Source organism: Staurois parvus, unplaced genomic scaffold, assembly GCF_062004578.1.
Source record: "Staurois parvus isolate SC_StPar_1 unplaced genomic scaffold, SC_StPar_1.0 ptg002454l, whole genome shotgun sequence".
Lineage (NCBI taxonomy): Eukaryota > Metazoa > Chordata > Amphibia > Anura > Ranidae > Staurois > Staurois parvus.
This window is the reverse complement of record NW_028320250.1, coordinates 111,042-128,835: the sequence shown is the minus strand read 5'-3', so window position 1 is coordinate 128,835 and position 17,794 is coordinate 111,042. Positions and strand designations below refer to the sequence as shown.

Genomic DNA, 17,794 nt, shown 5'->3' with positions numbered 1-17,794 from the left:
GAAGTGGGCACTATGTATAGGAGGGATGGGAAGGGAGTAATGGGGGAGGGTAGGAAGTGGGCACTATGTATAGGAGGGATGGGAAGGGAAGTAATGGGGGGGTAGGAAGTGGGCACTATGTATAGGAGGGATGGGGGGGGCAGGAAGTGGGCACTATGTATAGAAGGGATGGGAAGGGAGTAGTAATGGGGGGGGGGGGGTAGGAAGTGGGCACTATGTATAGGAGGGATGGGAAGGGAGTAGTAATGGGGGGGGGGTAGGAAGTGGGCACTATGTATAGGAGGGATGGGAAGGGAGTAATGGGGGAGGGTAGGAAGTGGGCACTATGTATAGGAGGGATGGGAAGGGAGTAATGGGGGAGGGTAGGAAGTGGGCACTATGTATAGGAGGGATGGGAAGGGAGTAATGGGGGAGGGTAGGAAGTGGGCACTATGTATGGGAGGGATGGGAAGGGAGTAATGGGGGAGGGTAGGAAGTGGGCACTATGTATAGGAGGGATGGGAAGGGAGTAATGGGGGGGGTAGGAAGTGGGCACTATGTATAGGAGGGATGGGGGGGGCAGGAAGTGGGCACTATGTATAGAAGGGATGGGAAGGGAGTAGTAATGGGGGGGGGTAGGAAGTGGGCACTATGTATGGGAGGGATGGGAAGGGAGTAATGGGGGAGGGTAGGAAGTGGGCACTATGTATGGGAGGGATGGGAAGGGAGTAATGGGGGAGGGTAGGAAGTGGGCACTATGTATGGGAGGGATGGGAAGGGAGTAATGGGGGAGGGTAGGAAGTGGGCACTATGTATAGGAGGGATGGGAAGGGAGTAATGGGGGAGGGTAGGAAGTGGGCACTACGTATAGGAGGGATGGGAAGGGAGTAGTAATGGGGGAGGGTAGGAAGTGGGCACTATGTATGGGAGGGATGGGAAGGGAGTAATGGGGGAGGGGTAGGAAGTGGGCACTATGTATGGGAGGGATGGGAAGGGAGTAATGGGTGAGGGTAGGAAGTGGGCACTATCCATAGGAGGAATGGAAGGGGGGGGGGGCAATGGTGGTAGGTAGTGGTCACTATGTATAGGGGGAGGGGCCACCACCCTACTGAGCCTGCATGTCCTTGTCTCCTCCCACAGCTCTGGCGTCTCCGGACAGCACAGAGGACGGCTATGAGCTTCGAATGAAGATTTCACAACACGCTGTAAAGCAGCTCTCGGCAGGAGGGGATGATGTCATCATTCAGGTGAGGTCTCTTCCACCTCCTCCCCCATCCAGTGGGGGGGACACTAAAATTCCAAAAACGGTAGCCTGAAAGTTTTGTGTGTGATCTGAGAGCTTCTCCTGCTGACAGCGAATTCTTTTATGTGCTTTTTTTTTTTTTTTTATGTCCTTTTTAAAGCGGAGGTGTAATATAGGCCCCTCCCTCCCGTTCAATGTACAAATAACATTTTTTCTTTAAATAATTTTGTTTTCAAGCCATACCTTTTTTGAGGCTGAGTGATGTCTGCTGATCTTTTTGTCAACGCACACAGCCTCTATCGTCATAGAAAAGAACACAATCCCAGCATCCCTTTAGATGTGCATGCTCCTCCCTACTGGTCATTCTGTGTTGTGCCAATCAATTGCTTGATTACTCAGTGACAGAGTGCACAGCCCAGGTCTGCAGCACCCAGTGGCCAGCAGGAAGGAGCATACATATCTAAAGGGATGCAAGGGATGTGTTCTTTTATCTGATACGTGGTAAGAGCAGTACAGCGACTGATACCAGCTTTAAAGATCACACCCACGCATGACAAACCGCAAAAAATGAGCTATGGCAGAGAAAGCTGTTGGAGGTAGGCCACTGCACCTTTTATATTGGATTATCTTTTTAAGAGTGTTGTATGTAAGAACACATTTCTGGCATCCCTTTAGACATGCATGCTCCTCTCTGCTGGCCACTGGGTGCTGCAGATTTTAGCTGTGCAATCTGCAAATCAGTTCCTTGGGACATGTATATCTAAAAGTATGGGCGACATGCGTTCTTCCACATAACGCTCTACAGACGTTCTTGAACAGGGTAGCGCACGTCCTCAGTGGTGCAGTATAGCTTATTGCCAAATTGGAATGATCATATGATACTAGGAGAAGCAGACCGTCTCGTTCTATAGGGTTTAGGGAGGTGCAGTGTGATGGCCCCTCAGTACCTACTGGATAGGAGCAGGTGAGAATTGGCTGTAATGTGTGATAGCGCTTGCAGTGATTAGATCTGACCTGAAGGGGCTGTTTTTTTTGTTTTTTCCCTGAATGGTGCCGGTTCCTCTACAGCTTTCTCTCTTCCCCGCAGTTCTCAAAACGGACTTCCACTCGTATCAAGTTGAGCCAAGTCATGGACTCTGATGGTCGCCAGGAGCTGACGATCACAGGGAGCCCCGCCCACGTGCGCCAGGCCCAGGAGCAGCTGTCGGAAATCTTTCAGGATGATGCCACCATAGAGGTGGAGCTGCACCTACCGGCCAGATCTGTGTGCCGGATAATAGGTAGGATTCCGGGAGCTCCGATGGGAAGTACCCGTGGTGGAGGGGCTATCATAGTGCTGCTGACTTACATATCATTGATTGGGTCCTTCCTCCTCCTGCCGGTGACCCCTCTAGTGATAGGATCTATATAGAGGAATCAAGACCTCCTTCCTCCTGCCGGTGACCCCTCTAGTGATAGGATCTATATAGAGGAATCAAGACCTCCTTCCTCCTGCCGGTGACCCCTCTAGTGATAGGATCTATATAGAGGAATCAAGACCTCCTTCCTCCTGCCGGTGACCCCTCTAGTGATATAAAGAGGAATCAGGACCTCCTTCCTCCTGCCGGTGACCCCTCTAGTGATAGGATCTATATAGAGGAATCAAGACCTCCTGCCGGTGACCCCTCTAGGTCTATGTAGAGGAATCGGGACCTCCTTCCTCCTGCCGGTGACCCCTCTAGTGATATAAAGAGGAATCAGGACCTCCTTTCTCCTGCCGGTGACCCCTCTAGGTCTATGTAGAGGAATCAGGACCTCCTTCCTCCTGCTGGTGACCCCCTAGTGATATAAAGATCAATATAGAGGAATCAGGACCTCCTTCCAGTGACCCCTCTAGGTCTATATAGAGGAATCGGGACCTCCTTCCTCCTGCCAGTGACCCCTCTAGTGATATAAAGATCTATATAGAGGAATCGGGACCTCCTTCCTCCTGCCGGTGACCCCTCTAGTGATAGGATCTATATAGAGGAATCAGGACCTCCTTCCTCCTGCCAGTGACCCCTCTAGTGATAGGATCTATATAGAGGAATCAGGACCTCCTTCCTCCTGCTGGTGACCCCTCTAGGTCTATATAGAGGAATCAGGACCTCCTTCCTCCCACTGGTGACCCCTCTAGTGATAGAATCTATATAGAGGAATCAGGACCTCCTTCCTCCTGCCGGTGACCCCTCTAGGTCTATATAGAGGAATCAGGACCTCCTTCCTCCTGCCAGTGACCCCTCTAGGTCTATATAGAGGAATCAGGACCTCCTTCCTCCTGCTGGTGACCCCTCTAGATCTATATAGAGGAATCAGGACCTCCTGCCGGTGACCCCTCTAGTGATATAAAGATCTATATAGAGGAATCAGGACCTCCTTCCTCCTGCTGGTGACCCCTCTAGATCTATATAGAGGAATCAGGACCTCCTACCGGGGACCCCTCTAGGTCTATATAGAGGAATCAGGACCTCCTTCCTCCTGCCGGTGACCCCTCTAGTGATAGGATCTATATAGAGGAATCAGGACCTCCTTCCTCCTGCCGGTGACCCCTCTAGTGATATAAAGATCTATATAGAGGAATCAGGACCTCCTTCCTCCTGCTGGAGACCCCTCTAGGTCTATATAGAGGAATCAGGACCTCCTGCTGGTGACCCCTCTAGATCTATATAGAGGAATCAGGACCTCCTGCCGGGGACCCCTCTAGGTCTATATTGAGGAATCGGGACCTCCTTCCTCCTGCTGGTGACCTCTCTAGATCTATATTGAGGAATCAGGACCTCCTTCCTCCTGCCAGTGACCCCTCTAGTGATAGGATCTATGTAGAGAAATCAGGACCTCCTTCCTATATAGACCCCTCTAGGTCTATATAGAGGAATCAGGACCTCCTGGTGACCCCTCTAGTGATATAAGGAGGAATCAGGACCTCCTTCCTCCTGCCGGTGACCCCTCTAGGTCTATATAGAGGATTCAGGACCTCCTTCCTCCCGCTGGTGACCCCTCTAGTGATAGGATCTATATAGAGGAATCAGGACCTCCTTCCTCCTGCCAGTGACCTCTCTAGGTCTATATAGAGGAATCGGGACCTCCTTCCTCCTGCTGGTGACCCCTCTAGATCTATATAGAGGAATCAGGACCTCCTGCCGGTGACCCCTCTAGTGATATAAAGATCTATATAGAGGAATCAGGACCTCCTTCCTCCTGCTGGTGACCCCTCTAGATCTATATAGAGGAATCAGGACCTCCTACCGGGGACCCCTCTAGGTCTATATAGAGGAATCAGGACCTCCTTCCTCCTGCCGGTGACCCCTCTAGTGATATAAAGATCTATATAGAGGGATCAGGACCTCCTTCCTCCCGCCGGTGACCCCTCTAGTGATATAAAGATCTATATAGAGGAATCAGGACCTCCTGCCGGGGACCCCTCTAGGTCTATATTGAGGAATCGGGACCTCCTTCCTCCTGCTGGTGACCTCTCTAGATCTATATTGAGGAATCAGGACCTCCTTCCTCCTGCCGGTGACCCCTCTAGTGATAGGATCTATGTAGAGAAATCAGGACCTCCTTCCTATATAGACCCCTCTAGGTCTATATAGAGGAATCAGGACCTCCTGGTGACCCCTCTAGTGATATAAGGAGGAATCAGGACCTCCTTCCTCCTGCTGGTGACCCCTCTAGTGATATATAGAGGAATTGGGACCTCCTTCCTCCAGCTGGTGACCCCTCTAGGTATATCAAGAGGAATCAGGACCTCCTTCCTCCTGCCGGTGACCCCTCTAAGTCTATATAGAGGAATCAGGACCTCCTTCCTCCTGCCGGTGACCCCTCTAATGATAAGATCTATATAGAGGAATCAGGACCTCCTTCCTCCTGCCGGTGACCCCTCTAATGATAGGATCTATATAGAGGAATCAAGACCTCCTGCCGGTGACCCCTCTAGGTCTATGTAGAGGAATCGGGACCTCCTTCCTCCTGCCGGTGACCCCTCTAGTGATATAAAGAGGAATCAGGACCTCCTTTCTCCTGCCGGTGACCCCTCTAGGTCTATGTAGAGGAATCAGGACCTCCTTCCTCCTGCTGGTGACCCCCTAGTGATATAAAGATCAATATAGAGGAATCAGGACCTCCTTCCAGTGACCCCTCTAGGTCTATATAGAGGAATCGGGACCTCCTTCCTCCTGCCAGTGACCCCTCTAGTGATATAAAGATCTATATAGAGGAATCGGGACCTCCTTCCTCCTGCCGGTGACCCCTCTAGTGATAGGATCTATATAGAGGAATCAGGACCTCCTTCCTCCTGCCGGTGACCCCTCTAGTGATAGGATCTATATAGAGGAATCAGGACCTCCTTCCTCCTGCCGGTGACCCCTCTAGTGATATAAAGATCTATATAGAGGAATCAGGACCTCCTTCCTCCTGCTGGAGACCCCTCTAGGTCTATATAGAGGAATCAGGACCTCCTGCTGGTGACCCCTCTAGATCTATATAGAGGAATCAGGACCTCCTGCCGGGGACCCCTCTAGGTCTATATTGAGGAATCGGGACCTCCTTCCTCCTGCTGGTGACCTCTCTAGATCTATATTGAGGAATCAGGACCTCCTTCCTCCTGCCAGTGACCCCTCTAGTGATAGGATCTATGTAGAGAAATCAGGACCTCCTTCCTATATAGACCCCTCTAGGTCTATATAGAGGAATCAGGACCTCCTGGTGACCCCTCTAGTGATATAAGGAGGAATCAGGACCTCCTTCCTCCTGCCGGTGACCCCTCTAGGTCTATATAGAGGATTCAGGACCTCCTTCCTCCCGCTGGTGACCCCTCTAGTGATAGGATCTATATAGAGGAATCAGGACCTCCTTCCTCCTGCCAGTGACCTCTCTAGGTCTATATAGAGGAATCGGGACCTCCTTCCTCCTGCTGGTGACCCCTCTAGATCTATATAGAGGAATCAGGACCTCCTGCCGGTGACCCCTCTAGTGATATAAAGATCTATATAGAGGAATCAGGACCTCCTTCCTCCTGCTGGTGACCCCTCTAGATCTATATAGAGGAATCAGGACCTCCTACCGGGGACCCCTCTAGGTCTATATAGAGGAATCAGGACCTCCTTCCTCCTGCCGGTGACCCCTCTAGTGATATAAAGATCTATATAGAGGGATCAGGACCTCCTTCCTCCCGCCGGTGACCCCTCTAGTGATATAAAGATCTATATAGAGGAATCAGGACCTCCTGCCGGGGACCCCTCTAGGTCTATATTGAGGAATCGGGACCTCCTTCCTCCTGCTGGTGACCTCTCTAGATCTATATTGAGGAATCAGGACCTCCTTCCTCCTGCCGGTGACCCCTCTAGTGATAGGATCTATGTAGAGAAATCAGGACCTCCTTCCTATATAGACCCCTCTAGGTCTATATAGAGGAATCAGGACCTCCTGGTGACCCCTCTAGTGATATAAGGAGGAATCAGGACCTCCTTCCTCCTGCTGGTGACCCCTCTAGTGATATATAGAGGAATTGGGACCTCCTTCCTCCAGCTGGTGACCCCTCTAGGTATATCAAGAGGAATCAGGACCTCCTTCCTCCTGCCGGTGACCCCTCTAAGTCTATATAGAGGAATCAGGACCTCCTTCCTCCTGCCGGTGACCCCTCTAATGATAGGATCTATATAGAGGAATCAGGACCTCCTTCCTCCTGCCGGTGACCCCTCTAATGATAGGTTCTATATAGAGGAATCAGGACCTCCTTCCTCCTGCCGGTGACCCCTCTAGGTCTATATAGAGGAATCAGGACCTCCTGCTGGTGACCCCTCTAGGTCTATATAGAGGAATCAGGACCTCCTGCCGGGGACCCCTCTAGTGATAGATCTATATAGAGGAATCTATTGAGAATTTCTGGGAGTTCCTGTTGGGAGATGAGGGGAGGTTCCTCCGTGTGGAACTTTGCCTTGTGTAGTCATTACTTGGAAAGTATCAGAGCCATAAAAGAGGGTTGATGGGGTCACTAGGTCGCTCTGTAATAGTGACACTGACGAATAAAGATTGTACAGGGATATCGAACGCTCATACATAGAGATACAGATCTGCCCTCTTAGGTCTTCTCAGATTCCTGTAGTCACACGTTGAGGCCGTGGTGTTCATATGAGGCCGTGACCCATTTCCGTCCCATTGGTTTTAGGAAAAGGAGGACAGAAGATTCGGGACATAAGTAAAACATCCGGAGCCAAAATCGAGTGCGAGTGCCAGCCAGACAGCAACTTGGACCTGGCAAGGTGCATCACCGTTACCGGGTCGCTGAAGCAAGTGGAGGCCGCCAAGGTGCATAAGCTGACTTAATGCTGATCTCCATAGGCCACGTCCCTTTTTACCTGCATGCTCCTTCCTGCTGGTCACTGCAGACCTTAGCTGTGCAATCTGCTGATCACTCAACTGGAGTGTAATCAAGCGACTGATCAACAGATTGCACAGCTGAAGTTTGCAGTGGCCAGCAGGGAAGGGACATGCATGTCCAAAGGGATGCCATGCGTGTGTTTTCATGTAATGATCCAGGCAGGGTGCTGTGCCTTTTTACAAGAGCCTCCCCACCCCCACAAAATTGGCTCTTACTATGGAGCAAAGACCAGCAGAAAGACCCAGTAGTGATGTCTTTTGAACATTTTCATTGGCACGCTGATCAGGGCGGGAGGTGTGAACAGAGGGAGGTATCTCTGTACTTCTTCGTACCCAACGCAATCTTTTTTCCATCCTCGCGGACAGACCCTAATCCAGAAAGTGGTGGAAGAAGAAGCCTCCATCTTGAAAAATGCTGCCGTTTCCTCCAACTTCCGGTCGCACAGGAAGAGTATAATCGCCGTAAAGAAGAAAGACAAGCAGCCCCCCGCCGAGGAGTGCGTCACCCCGAACACGGACCGCTCCCCAGACAGTTTCCACACGGCCGAGTCTCCGGAGGAAAGGCTGGCCGAGGACAACGAGCCCCAAAATATCGCTGACTGCACATACAACATCTGCAAGTTTGAGGGTAGGGGGCACTCTGTATGATGTGTTGTGTCATGGGGTGGGGGAGGGGGTGCACCTCTCTGACTTCACTTTACCCAAGGACCTGATTTCCAAAGCTGCCTGCCTCTAGGACTGGGCGCCACCCATCTCTCATCTTTATATCCGCCATTTTATATCCCATCATTGGATGCGGTGGGGGCAGGGCTTGGCTCTGGGGATGGCAGACCCAAAGATGAGTAAAGGTCTTGGTGATGAAATCAAACCAGAATCAGAGGGGAGCACGAATAGTATGTATTCGACCTGTATTCGATCTTGATATGTCTGAATGTCCCCTTCCAGTTCCCAGCCCGGACTTCAACTTCCGTGCCGGCGAGTACGTCGATGTCTGCGTGTCCGCCTCGGAGAACCCGGAACATTTCTGGATCCAGATCCTCGGCTCCCGGGCCTCGCAGCTCGACAAGCTGACCACGGAGATGAGCGACTTTTGCTTGAGACAGAAGCGGGTGAGCGCCTTCACTTGGACAGGTGAGCTTTGACCATAAGGCGGGCGTGGTGTCATTGTGGCTGCTTTTCCCAGGGAAAGATGCCGGAGATCCAGATGGGGGATATCGTGGCAGCTCCGTTCCGTGAAGACAATTTCTGGTACAGGGCGGAGGTCCTGGGATTCCTGGAGAACAACGTGGTTGATTTGTACTACGTGGATTATGGTGACAACTGGGCGTGCCCAAAAGAGCACCTCTTCCCACTCAGGTGAGTGCAGGTGGGTTGTTGCCTAGCCGCATGTCATGTATTCATCCCCGGCCAATACGCCAGCAAGTGAGCTCTTTATTCCTTTTATGATTTCATTTGCCGAATCTAAGATCTCTAAAATGCTTCTCTTCTTGCCACGTATAGTGTTCAAACCCCAACTTCCCACCATATTCTAGTTGTGGGCCAACTAGTGACTAATACTGAGGTAATGCTAGATTAAAGTCACGTGTTTTCATGATATAGCCAAGGGTATGCGGGCTCCCCTCCAGTGATGGAGTTCAGGTGTCTCCAGTGAAGGGTCCTGGTAATACTCCATCATACAAAGACATTGGAGACAATTGGGCTCTTCCAACCTTGTGGTAACAGTTTGGTGAAGACCCTTTTCTGTTCCACCATGACTGTGCCCCCCCCCCGTGTACAAGCCAGCCCTGTAAAGACATGGTTTGTCCAGTTTTGGTGTGGAGGAACTCAAGTGTCCTCTACAGAGCCCTGACTGCAACCCTACTGAATACATTTGGGATGAATTGGAATGGTGATTGTGAGCCAGGTCATTTTTTTGGTGCTCAACATGTGGCAAACAAGCCAGGTCTTCTCATCCAGCATAGATATCTGCCTCTACTTGGGAGCACAATTTGTGGGAAGTATTCCTAGTTTAACCAGTTTGATGTGGAGGAACTCCTGAGTCCTGACCTCAACCCTACTGAACAGCTTTAGGATGAATTGGAACTCCAGTTGTGTGCCATATCTTTGGTTGGTGCCCAACTGGAGTTCCAATTCATCCTAAAGGTGTTCAGTAGGGTTGAGGTCAGGACTCCGAGTTCCTTCACATCAAACTGGTTAAACTAGGAATACTTCCCACAAATTGTGCTCCTAAGTAAGATATCTATGCTGGATGAGAAGACCTGGTTTGTTGGGCACCGTAAAAAGATATGGCACACAACATGCGGCAAACAAGCCAGGTCTTCTCATCCAGCATGGATATCTGCCTTTACTTAGGAGCACAATTTGTGGGAAGTATTCCTAGTTTAACCAGTTTGATGTGGAGGAACTCCTGAGTCCTGACCTCAACACTACTGAACACCTTTAAGATGAATTGGAACTCCAGTTGGGCACCAATAAAAAGATATGGCACACAACATGCGGCAAACAAGCCAGGTCTTCTCATCCAGCATGGATATCTGCCTCTACTTAGGAGCACAATTGATCAAACTGATCAAAACATGTCTTTATTGAGCTGGCTCCACTCTTCTAGGAATGTTTCCTAAAAGTTCTACTCAGTGTGGGCAGGTACAGATGTTGAATGAGAAGACCTGGGCTTGTGTGCCACACGTTGGACACCAATAAAAGCCTGGATCACCATCAATGTTTCAATTCAACCCAAACGTGTTCAGTAGGGTTCACGTCTGTGGTGGACACCTGAGTTCCTCCACACCAAACTGGTCAAAACATGTCTTTATAGAGGCCGTAGATACTTGCCTTTGACTGGTATCTTGTTGGTGTTATATAACTGTTTTTGTATTTTATGTGCCTTTAATGGCCCCTGTGTGGGCGTGTCTTTTGCTCTAGTTTTCCTTTGTTAAATTGTTTAAAAAAAAGTTAATAAAACATGTCTTTATAGAGCGAAGACCACTCTTCTGGGAATGCTTCCCACAACGTTTGCCCATTAGTGAGGGCAGGTACTGATGTTGTACTATGTGAGATAATAATATGTGTATATACCTGAAAATCCAAAAACAAATCTCTCTCTTGCTCCTCCGGTAGGGCGTCATATGACGTCTTTCCTGGATCACGCTTAGCGCGTGCCCGCCTTTAGGATGAATTGGAACTCCAGTTGTGTGCCAGATCTTTTTTTGGTGCCCAACTGGAGTTCCAATTCATCCTAAAGGTGTTCAGTAGGGTTGAGGTCAGGACTCAGGAGTTCCTCCACATTAAACTGGTTAAACTAGGAATACTCCCCACAAATTGTGCTCCTAAGTAAGATATCCATGCTGGATGAGAAGACCTGGCTTGTTTGCCACATGTTGTGTGCCATATCTTTTTTCGGTTCCCAACAAGCCAGGTCTTCTCATCCAGCATAGATATCTTACTTAGGAGCACAATTTGTGAGAAGTATTCCTAGTTTAACCAGTTTGATGTGGAGGAACTCCTGAGTCCTGACCTCAACCCTACTGAACACCTTTTAGGATGAATTGGAACTCCAGTTGGGCACCAAACAAAGATATGGCACACAACTGGAGTTCCAATTCATCCTAAAGGTGTTCAGTAGTGTTGAGGTCAGGTCTCCGAGTTCTTCCACATCAAACTGGTTAAACTAGGAATACTTCCCACAAATTGTGCTCCTAAGTAAGATATCTATGCTGGATGAGAAGACCTGGCTTGTTGGGAACTGAAAAAAGATATGGCACACAACATGTGGCAAACAAGTCAGGTCTTCTCATCCAGCATAGATATCTTACTTAGGAGCACAATTTGTGGCAAACAAGCCAGGTCTTCTCATCCAGCATAGATATCTGCCTCTACTTAGGAGCACAATTTGTGAGAAGTATTCCTAGTTTAACCAGTTTGATGTGGAGGAACTCCTGAGTCCTGACCTCAACCCTACTGAACAGCTTTAGGATGAATTGGAACTCCAGTTTGGCACCAAAAACAAGATATGGCACACAACTGGAGTTCCAATTCATCCTAAAGGCGGGCACGCGTAAAGTGTGATCCGGGAAGGACGTCATATGACGCCCTACCGGAGGAGCAAGAGAGAGAGATTGTTTTTTGATTTTCAGGTATATACACATATTATTATCTCGTATAGCTCAACATCAGTACCTGCCCTCACTAATAGGCAAAAATTGTGGGAAGCATTCCCAGAAGAGTGGCCTTCGCTCTATAAAGACATGTTTTATTAACTTTTTTTTAAACAATTTAACAAAGGAAAACTAGAGCAAAAGACACGCCCACATAAGGGCCATTAAAGGCACATAAAATACAAAAACAGTTATATAACACCAACAAGATACCAGTCAAAGGCAAGTATCTACGGCCTCTATAAAGACATGTTTTGACCAGTTTGGTGTGGAGGAACTCAGGTGTCCTCCACAGACCTCAACCCTACTGAACACATTTGGGTTGAATTGGAACATTGATGGTGATCCAGGCTTTTTTTGGTGTCCAACGTGTGGCACACAAGCCCAGGTCTTATCCAAAATCGGTACTGTCCCTCAATAATGGGCACAAACTGGGGGAACCATTCCCGGAAGAGTGGAGCCAGCTCCATGGAGACATGGTTTGATCAGTTTGGCCTGGAGGAACTTGAGCTTTCACCTCAACCCTACTCCAACACCTTTGGGATGAGTTGAAATGTCCATGGTGAGCCAGGTCTTTTTTGTTGCCCAATGTGTGGCACACAAGCCAGGTCTTCTCATTCAACATCTGTACCTGCCCACACTGAGTACAAATTTTAGGAAACATTCCTAGAAGAGTGGAGCCAGCTCAATAAAGACATGGTTTGATCAGTTTGATCAATTGTGTTCCTAAGTAGAGGCAGATATCTATGCTGGATGAGAAGACCTGGCTTGTTTGCCACATGTTGTGTGCCATATCTTTTTTTTGGTGCCCAACTGAAGTTCCAATTCAACCTCAACCCTACTGAACACATTTGGGTTGAATTGGAACATTGATGGTGATCCAGGCTTTTTTTTGGTGTCCAACGTGTGGCACACAAGCCCAGGTCTTCTCATCCAAAATCGGTACCTTCCCTCACTAATGGGCACAAACTGGGGGAAACATTCCCAGAAGAGAGGAGCCAGCTCCATAGAGACATGGTTCGACCATTTTGGTGTGGAGGAACTTGAGCTTTCACCTCAACCCAACTTGAACACCTTTGGGATGAGTTGAAATGTCCATGGTGAGCCATGTCTTTTTTGGTGCCCAACGTGTGGCACACAAGCCAGGTTTTCTCATTCAAAATCAGTAGCTTCCCTCACTAATGGGCACAAACTGGGGAAACATTCCCGGAAGAGTGGAGCCAGCTCCATAGAGGCATGGTTTGACCAGTTTGGCGTGGAGGAACTTGAGCTTTGACCTCAACCCTACGGAACACCTTTGGAATGCTGATTGTAAGCCAGGTCTATGTCGTGAGCCAGATCTTGCAATTATGATTAGTGGACTACAGGCCCCCATGCCCATGTGAATGAGTCCATTTATCTCCTTTGAATGATGTATGTCTTTTCTTTCAGGAGCGACTTTCTCAGTTTGCCGTTCCAGGCGGTGGAATGTGGCCTCGCATATGTCGCTCCAAGCGGTGAGTCGCAAGCGGTCATCTGTAGCCGCAATCTTGTCGTATCGAATCGTCGGCTCATTCCAATGTCTGTGTCTTGTGGCAGGTGGGAAGTGGACAGACGAGGCTATGGACAGGTTTGATACCTTGGCGCACTGTGCTAAATGGAAACCCCTGTTGGCCAAGATAGCCAGTTTCCCATCCCCGGGGGCCTCCCATTTTCAGATCCAGCTATTCGACCCATCCAGGGACCCGGTGAGTGGAGACACTCTTGGTTTAATCTTGGCTATCTAGAGGTACGTAGCTCCCCTCCTCCAAACCATTCAATTCTCCCAAGAGCCCTCAGTCCTGATTCAAGCAGTGGGAGGAGTTATCCTAATATCAGAATTCCTCGACTGGGTGTGTGTCAGTCTAAGAGTGGGCGTTCCTAGGCGGGCTGTATTTGCATAGGTAACATCCACATGCGAGGCCGAGCCTCCATGATTGGAAGAACTGAAATCCAAAGAATGAAAGGGGGCGGGCCAGAGACAATCAGATTGGGTCCTCCAGCACTCCCCCCCTATGTGGTCTCAGGCCTGACTCTCCTTGTTGCAGATGCTGGATATCGGTCAGGAACTCATTCGTCTGGGACTTGCAGTAGAGCACCGGACAAGTCCCGTGAAGTCTGACGATGATGAGTCGCTGGTATCCCGACTTTTGGTAAGGAACATTCTCATCCATGAATTCTCACAAATGGCCGCGTCCCCCTGCAGAGACTCAATCAATGTCCACCCCAACAGGCGGAAGTCACCAGCATGTCTGAGAAGCCAGAACCCACCAGTTTCGTCAAGCTACAGGAGGAGCACCGGCTGGAGTCTGGTAAGCGGCATTCGGCACCGGGGTTATCGTCACCGTCTCTGAGTGCATGAATCGCACCCCCCCCCCCCCCCCAAAAAAAAAGACAACCTATACTGCCTCTAATAAGGCGAGTGTGGCGATTAAAGTGTTCAGACCCTCCAATGGTGGCTACGTTGCCTTGCAGGCTCACACTGGAGCCACCCTGATGTGCTTGCTTCCGACTGGGTGTCTCGTTATGTCCATGCTCGGGTACTGTGCTTAGGTCACTCATGCGCATTGTGGCCATCGTCCTTATCAATGTGCCCACTCAGGTACCATGCTTAGGGCACACATTGGGGTTGGGCTCTTCACATTGTGCCTGCTTGGGTACCATGCCTAGAGCACACATTGGGGCTCTCCACATTGTGCCTGCTTGGGTACCATGCTTTAAGCACACATTGGGGCTGGGATCCTTCACATTGTACCTGCTCGGGTACCATGCTTAGGGCACACATTGGGGCTGGGGCTCTTCACATTGTGCCTGCTTGGGTACCATGCTTAGGGCACACATTGGGGCTCTTCACATTGTGCCTGCTTGGGTACCATGCTTAGGGCACACATTGGGGCTGGGGCTCTTCACATTGTGCCTGCTTGGGTACCATGCCTAGAGCACACATTGGTGCTCTCCACATTGTGCCTGCTTGGGTACCATGCTTTAAGCACACATTGGGGCTCTTCACATTGTGCCTGCTTGGGTACCATGCTTAGGGCACACATTGGGGCTCTTCACATTGTGCCTGCTTGGGTACCATGCTTAGGGCACACATTGGGGCTCTTCACATTGTGCCTGCTTGGGTACCATGCTTAGGGCACACATTGGGGCTCTTCACATTGTGCCTGCTCGGGTACCATGCTTAGGGCACACATTGGGGCTGGGGCTCTTCACATTGTGCCTGCTTGGGTACCATGCTTAGGGCACACATTGGGGCTCTTCGCATTGTGCCTGCTTGGGTACCATGCTTAGGGCACACATTGGGGCTCTTCGCATTGTGCCTGCTTGGGTACCATGCTTAGGGCACACATTGGGGCTCTTCGCATTGTGCCTGCTTGGGTACCATGCTTAGGGCACACATTGGGGCTCTTCACATTGTGCCTGCTTGGGTACCATGCTTAGGGCACACATTGGGGCTGGGGCTGTTCGCATTGTGCCTGCTTGGGTACCATGCTTAGGGCAGACATTGGGGCTGGGGCTCTTCGCATTGTGCCTGCTTGGGTACCATGCTTAGGGCACACATTGGGGCTCTTCACATTGTGCCTGCTTGGGTACCATGCTTAGGGCACACATTGGGGCTCTTCACATTGTGCCTGCTTGGGTACCATGCTTAGGGCACACATTGGGGCTGGGGCTCTTCACATTGTGCCTGCTTGGGTACCATGCTTAGGGCACGCATTGGGTCTGTTGTCCCTATCATTGTGCCTGGTTGGGTGTGGTGCTTGGGATGTGAGTGCCAAGCTGTGCTTAGGAAGTGCAGTGTAGCCGAGGTCCTTATTGTCCCTGCTTGGGGGTGCGCATGTGTAAGCGTGGCTTGGGTTCTTATTATACCCACGTGGGTGGCATGCTAGTGACACGCATGCAAAAGTGTGGGCGGTATCTTTGTGGTTGTGCCCTGCTTAGGGTGTGCATGTGCAGTGTGGTGGGAGACCTTACCATTATGTGCCAGCTTGGGTGCCATGCACAAGGAATCATGGGACATGCAGTCCCAGTCTATCAGACCATACCACGTTCACAGTGCACATCCCCTGACCAGAAGTTGGGGTGAAGGCCAGCAGGAAGGATCTGCCATGGCACCTCCCAGGTTGGGCTTTAACCCTTCCAAGGTGGGTGTAGGGCTGATCTAGAAGAGGTGAGATATGTAAATCCCAGGTTGTGTCTGTTTTGGTTGGTCACCTTTTGGAAGTAGAAAACCCTTCACATGGGTGGTCAGTGGGGGGAGGAGAATCTGGATGTAACTGACGTACCTACCCGCCAGATGATTCCATCGAAGTGACACGGGCGGATGTGAATCGCAGCCCGGAGCTGAAGCTGGCCAGCACCTTGTCTCCACCACCTCACCTGGAAACATCCACCAAGACGGACAGCTTGGAGCAGAACATGTCCAAAATCTGCCTGAGCAACAGTGACCACTCTGCCACCGCTTCCTCCAACTCCACCTCATCAGCCGCCCCCTCCAGCCAATCGGCCGCCCCCTCCAGCCAATCGGCCTCGGTGGATTCCTCCTTCTCCTCCCTCACGACCTCCACCGACTGCTCCACCTGCACGGCCTCTGAAGGTGCCAGCCTCGTGTCATCCATGGACGACAGCAGCATCTACTCCCCCCGGGGCTGCTTCTACTACATGACAGATGACGTGTCCACCAGCAGCTCCATCTTTACCTCCTCCAAGGAGGTCATCACCATCAGCTCCGACAGCGAGGAGGAGAGCGGAACGGTCCAAGATGAGGCAAAGCCAGCCTCCGCCAACTCCGGTACACCGTGTGATGTCACCACTTATCTCTGTTATCTGGAGATTGGACCTCTCAACTTTCCTTCTCACTCTCGTTTTTCGGTTTATGGTGGACACATGGAAGTTGCTGACTGAGTTCTCTACCTCTTTTCTTCTCCTCTGCTTTCATAATTCTTATTCAAAAAGGTCGTCCAGCCAGAAATGATGTATTAGGCCTGCTGTCTCATAATGGGCACAGACCCAGAAACTCAGCACAGGGATGGTGGGAAACCCTCGTAATGGGCACAGCAGGTGTACAGACCCGGGAACTCGGCACAGGGATGGTGGGAACCCCTCATAATGGGCACAGTGGGTGTACAGACCCGGAACTCCTTACAGGGATGGTGGGAACCCATCCTAATGGGCACAGTGGGTGTACAGACCCGGGAATTCCTCACAGGGATGGTGGGAACCCCTCTAAATGGGCACGGCGGGTGTACAGACCTGGGAACTCGGCACAGGGATGGTGGGAAATCCTCATAATGGGCACAGCGGGTGTACAGACCCGGGAACTCTGCACAGGGATGGTGGGAACCCCTCATAATGGGCACAGCGGGCGTACAGACCCGGGAACTCAGCAAAGGGATGGTGGGAACCCCTCATAATGGGCACAGCGGGTGTACAGACCCGGGAACTCAGCACAAGGATGGTGGGAACCCCTCATAATGGCACAGCGGGTGTACAGACCCGGGAACTCTGCACAGGGATGGCGGGAACCCCTCATAATGGGCACAGCGGGTGTACAGACCCGGGAACTCGGCACAGGGATGGTGGGAACCCCTCATAATGGGCACAGCGGGAGTACAGAGCCAAGAATTTGGCAAAGGGATGGCGGGAACTGCTCACAATGGGCACAGCGGGTGTACAGACTTGAACTCAGCACAGGGATGGTGGGAACCCCTCATAATGGACACAGCGGGTGTACAGACCCGGGAACTCAGCACAGGGATGGTGGGAACCCCTCATAATGGCCACAGCAGGCTTCCAGGCTCATTTTATAATTCTGTTTTTCTCTCACTTTTAACAGACATCCTGAATTCCTCTGCAGATGACGTCATCGTGGTAGAGTAGAACGATGCCGAAATGCCACGGGGAGGCCGATACTTGCACACTTGCACGTTCCAGTTCCCAATGTTTACATTCATATTTATATATTTCCGTTATTAAACATTACGCTGTTAATTTAAAATCA

General features: G+C 50.6%; 1 protein-coding gene across 1 annotated transcript; it reads left to right on the top strand.

Annotated features, from left to right (window-relative positions):
* Positions 1-1,097: 1,097 nt before the first annotated feature.
* TDRKH (tudor and KH domain containing) lies at positions 1,098-17,794 on the top strand. The gene is made up of 12 exons (XM_089665987.1): positions 1,098-1,226; positions 2,310-2,502; positions 7,407-7,546; positions 7,985-8,246; positions 8,564-8,727; positions 8,802-8,974; positions 13,204-13,268; positions 13,351-13,499; positions 13,839-13,943; positions 14,024-14,102; positions 16,091-16,585; positions 17,630-17,794. Exons 1-12 carry the CDS (start codon positions 1,098-1,100, stop codon positions 17,671-17,673), a joined length of 1,998 nt encoding a protein of 665 aa, XP_089522113.1. The 3' UTR covers positions 17,674-17,794.